General features: G+C 42.4%; 1 protein-coding gene across 1 annotated transcript in view; it reads right to left on the minus strand.

Moving 5' to 3' along the window:
* Positions 1-5446, minus strand: part of IQGAP1 (IQ motif containing GTPase activating protein 1) — a 103248-nt gene that overhangs the window by 1044 nt on the left and 96758 nt on the right. Inside the window, exons 37-38 of the mRNA XM_007470561.1 lie at positions 2569-2677; positions 1-383 (exon numbers count right to left, since the gene is read on the minus strand). The exon at positions 1-383 is cut by the window's left edge and continues 1044 nt beyond it. Of these exons, the coding sequence (XP_007470623.1) occupies positions 270-383; positions 2569-2677 (223 nt within the window). The 3' untranslated portion in view covers positions 1-269. The remainder of the gene's footprint in view (positions 384-2568; positions 2678-5446) is intronic.

Below are 5446 nucleotides of genomic sequence, written 5' to 3' on the forward strand. Positions count from 1 at the left end.
ACTCTTTCCTAAGGGACAGAAGAAAATGCAGGAATAAGAAAGGTCAGACTAAGCCTGAAATACAATTTCCCTATGAACAAGGGGCATCAAATGTCCCATTGAGCAGGAGGGGTTAAACACGTGGCACTGGGGGTGTATCAGATTGAGGCAATGGTGTGGGCTGGGTGTTTGCTTCCTATGAGTAAAGGAGCACCCCTAGAAAGGTAGGTAGAAAGGTAGCCGAGAGGCACTTCTTTCTTCATCCTTCTGGGCTGGCAGCAAATGATCAATTACTTCCCGTAGAACTTTTTGTTGAGAAGGAAGATCAGGAGGTTGACATTTACCTTCGCTCTATCAAATAATTTCATGACTGCGACGCCTTCATACTGTAGTTGCAGCAGGTCCTGTTCAAAAACACATTCTGACAGTTAATCAGGTCTGTGGAACAAGAAAAGGAAGGACACAATGTAGGGAGGGATCCAGAAGGAATGAGGCATGCCTTGTGTGCCAGGTATGAACTGGGGTGAGAAACAAGTCCCCACCTATGGAACTGCCTGCCCGCAGCCTAGTTCGTCTAAGGATATGTCACCTGGAGAAGGTGATGGCATTTCAATCCGTGACGAAATATACTAAAAATGGAAAACAAGATAAGGCCAGTAATGTCTCAACACTATCTACTAGAGTCTTAATTTCTATTTCAAATGACAAAGCTTTTATACCCTGAACGCAAGGGGAAAGAGAGGACTAAATGTTTTTTTACGTGTTTACTATGTGTTCCACCAACGTAGAAGCAGGTTAGATAGTGTCTTTTTAAGTCCTGTCAAAAATCCTATCAGCTATGATTATCTCAAATTTAAAGATGAGGCTTCTGAGGCTCAGAGATGTTAAATGACCTGGCCGACAGTACAGAGCTGGATGTGGTGAATCTGGATCTGACTGCAAAGCCCATGCTTTCCCCACTACCCTCCACTGTCCAGAACAAATTGAGGAAATCTGAGTGGTTGCACCCCTAAACTTTGGAAGAGTGGTGATGACAAAGCAAGAGTCAAAGGGCTTGAAGGGATCCCGAAAGTTCAACCAATTCATCTTTTGGAAAAATCTTAGCAGCTCTATGAGGAAGAGGACCCTGGTGCATCACCTGCACCTAACATAATACCTTGCACCTGGCAGTCATTCTGCACTTAATGAATTTGTGCATGGAGGAATACACTACCTGAGGCAGACTGGGCGGCCTACATGAACTTGGTGAAACTGAGGGAATAACAGGATCTTTTCTGTGTAAGGACTTGAGTTAGCTATGTGCGTCACAAAATCATTTCACATCTGTACAGTTAACGTGTTTTGAGGGTCTACTGGTCACTGAGAAGGAAACAAAGAAATACTACCTGTCCTTAAGGAGTCTTCAGTTTGGAAGTTAAGAGGAAAATAAGTCAATGCCTGTGGTGAACAGAGGTTATCTCTACAGGTTATGGAAGTGAAGGAGAAAAAAACCATGGCTTTGCTGGTGGGACAAGCTTTAGGGGTTGTAACAACGTGAAAGTCCTCAATAAATGATGGAAGAATAAGGGGTGGGGAGGGAGAGCCCCCATTTAAGGGAGATCAATGTGTGCAAGAGCCCAAATGCATGTTCAGAGAAAGGCCCCTGCCCAGCTTCACGGAGTGCAGCCCTGTGTGGGTACCAACGATGAAGCACTACACAGTGCTTAAAACTAACAGAGGCTGGACATTACCTAGGAATCCTTCTGATGCCCTAACATTTTACAATGCAGTAAAAAGAGAGAGATTTCAAAATAAAAATTAGGGATAGTTATGTTACAAAATGATTCACTGCAGAATTCTTTTTGAATTTAAAATGGGATTCGGGCTAATTCCCTGGTGGTCCAGTGTTTAAGACTCCGTGCTTTAACTGCCAAGGGCCTGGGTTCGATCCCTGGTTGGGGAACTAAGATCCCACAAGTCATGCAGCATCGCAAGAAAAAAAATATCATATTGCATAATAGTTTCAGATTGGAAATCCAGGTCCATCATTTCTTTTTTCATTCTGATGTAGCTCACGCTGTTGTTTGTTATTTGTTCTGTGATCCCTATTTATTAAGTCAGATTCCAGTAAAAAGTTGTTTTCTCTTAAAAAAAAAAAATCCTCAACAAATATATAAATAAATAAAATGGGATTCAGTTTTACAAAGATGCAATTTACACACATCTTGTCAGAAGTACACCTTTAAGCCCCTATATCAAACCAAAATGAGAGGGGAAAACAATATATAAGATTTCAAGCTACTGAGAAGGTTTATAATTTTGTACTGTCAAGATATGTACCTAAGCATTTTGTTCAAGCCCGAGGTATAAGCTCAATTTAGTGGCAACCTTAAGTGTAAGCTTCAGATATGCTTTCTGAAGATTTACACATCTGCAAAAGCTCTCCAGCCTGTACCGCTCAAATCAGACACACAAAACTCCTCAGCTCACTCACTGCTGACTGTGGGCAGCCTTCCCCACATGGGTCTCCTTTTCAGCCATTCTCCTACCTTGACAAGAACACAACTACCTCACACCCAAAGCTTTCAGTTTTACCTGGTGCAAACCCACCTGATAATGTAACATAAACGTCTCCATCTGAACTCCCATGAATTTGGCTTTCACTTCAAAGTCTCCAACTTCTTCGGTTGGACTGATTTCAAAGATAACATTTTTAAACCTGTTGAAACACAACATCGTAAGGGTATGATTTCCGTGTTCTCATGTAAAAATATTCTGTGAAATGCAGAAAGGAGATGAATAAAGTCTTCAAGAGTGAAAAGGCATACACAAAATAAAGGTGCAAAGTACTTCTGCAGGTGAAGCAGTGTGGGATTGCTACTCTAAGTACCATCTACTTTGGGATCTGGAGAGAAGGGTGGCAGCCTCTCCTGGCAGCATTTGCTTTCCACTGGAAGAGGAACCACTGAGGAAGGCCACAAATGGCCTCTGAAGGGATGATGTCAGGAATCCTGTTGGCCTTCCATGTGGCCACTGCTGAAACCTAATGATAAAAGGAGAATCAAGAGGAAATTGGGGGCTTCCCTGGTGGTGCAGTGGTTAAGAATCCACTTGCAGGGGACACGGGTTCGAGCCCTGGTCTGGGAAGATCCCACATGTCGTGGAGCAACTAAGCCCGTGTGCCACAACTACTGAGACTGTGAGCCACAACTACTTAAGCCCGCTCACCTAGAGCCCGTGCTCTGCAACAAGAGAAGCCACTGCAATGAAAAGCCCAAGCACCGCAATGAAGAGTACCCCTGCTTGCCACAACTAGAGAAAGCCTGCACGCGCAGCAACAAAGACCCGATGCAGCCAAAAAAAAAAAAAAAAGTAAATAAATAAATAAATGAGAGAACTAATTATGTTCTGCAAGTAAAATGTTTAAAAAAAATAAAGAGGACATTGGGCTAGAAGGAGGAGGAAAAGACGCATGTTTGAATCCATGCGTGTCTGAGGACTGGAAGAGGTAAGTTAACAAAAGGCGGGGGCGGGGGGTGGAGTGGGGATGGTCAGAATGAAAAGAACCAAGAGAGGAGGTTTTCTGAAAGGAGCAGGTGCTACAGATATAAACATACTAAGTACCACCAAATATAAACTACTATTACTGAAAACATTTAGGGTATCACTCACTCTGGACACCTTACATGCCCAGAAGTTTTAATGCACCAGAAGGTGGGAGTATGCTGTTCCCCAGGTGATCAAAGTGTGTCACCCCAGATTTCCAGAACTCAACTACAGAGCAAACTGATCTATTGTGAACAGAGCTGAGAACCATGAAGGATGCAAGAGGGCCACTAAGAAGCTAAATGAGAGGTTACAAAATCCATGTACTAAAACACATGCATTTTACTCAATAGGAGACCCTTTATAAAGATGTTTATTTTATGTGATAAATAATTTTATTTTAACTGGTTTGGTTTGTCATCTGTTTCCTAAGCCCATGGTAGCAAATTAAAAAGAAGAGTCAAATAACAGTAGGCACTTGAACGGTAGTGGCAAATAATGACAAAAAAGAAGGGAGAAAATAATAAATTATAAAACAGATTTGAAAAATGGCATAAAGTGGTCAACTAAAAAAAAAAACCTCAAAAGACCAAGGTCCCCAACTGAAAAAAATGATCAGAGAAAACATAGATAATAAGCTCTGTTTAAACACACACACACAGGGACTTCCCTGGTGGTCCAGTGGTAAAGAATCCACCTTCCAATGCAGCGGATTCGATCCTTGGTCGGGGAACTAAGATCCCACATGCTGCAGGGCAACCAAGCCCATGTGCCGCAAACCACAGAGCCCATGTGCTCTAGAGCCCCTGCGCCACAACTAGGGAAAGAAAACCCGCATGCCACTGCTAGAGACACTGCAACGAGAGAAGCCCTCACACCGCGACAAAGAGCCCACACGCAGCAACGAAAGATCCCGCGTGCCACAACTAAGACCCAACACAGCCAAAAATAAATAAAATAAATAAATATTAAAAAACAAATAAACAGACACTAAAAAACTCAACCAGAATTCTAAAAAGTGCAAAAATTTAAAATGCTACCTTTTTATCTATTAATTCAAAAATATCAAAAACTGTTTTATTACTCAATGATGGCAAAGAAGTAGTGAGGTAAGTAAGCACTTTCATACACATTTTAGACAATGCTAGAAAATACTTTGCAATATATATGAATTAAAATTTTTTTTCAACTGCTATGGAAAACAGTATGGCAGTTCCTAAAAAAATTAAAAATAGAATTATCATATGATCCAGCAATCCCACTTCTGGGTATACATCAGAAAGAACTGAAAGCAGGGTCTCAAAGAGGTATTTACACTTCCATGTTCATTGTAACATTATTCATAATAGCAGAAAGTGGAAGGAACCCAAACATCCATCAATGGATGAATGAATAAGCAAAATGTAGTACATGTACACAGTGGAAAACTATTCAGCCTTGAAAAGGAAGGAAATCTGTCACAGGTTACAACATGCATGAACCCTGAGGACATCATGCTAAATGAAGGAAGCCAGACACAAAAAGACAAGTATTTTATGATCCCACTTATATGAAGCACCTAGGGAGTCAAATTCATAGAAACAGAGAGGAGAATGCTGGTTGCCCGAGGCTGGGGGGGAAGGGGAAATGGGGAGTTGTTATTTAATGGGTATAGTTTCAGTTTTATAAGATGAAAAGGTTCTGGATTGCACAACAATGTGAATATGCTTAACACTACTGAACTGTACACTTAAAAAACAGTTAAGGTGGGGGCTTCCCTGGTGGCGCAGTGGTTGAGAGTCCGCCTGCCGATGCAGGGGACACCGGTTCGTGCCCCGGTCTGGGAAGATCCCGCATGCCGCGGAGCGGCTAGGCCCGTGAGCCATGGCCACTGAGCCTGTGCGTCCGGAGCCTGTGCTCCGCAACAGGAGAGGCCACAACAGTGAGAGGCCCGCATAACGCA

This window comes from Lipotes vexillifer, unplaced genomic scaffold, assembly GCF_000442215.2.
Source record: "Lipotes vexillifer unplaced genomic scaffold, Lipotes_vexillifer_v1.1 scaffold412, whole genome shotgun sequence".
NCBI classification, from domain to species: Eukaryota; Metazoa; Chordata; class Mammalia; order Artiodactyla; family Lipotidae; genus Lipotes; species Lipotes vexillifer.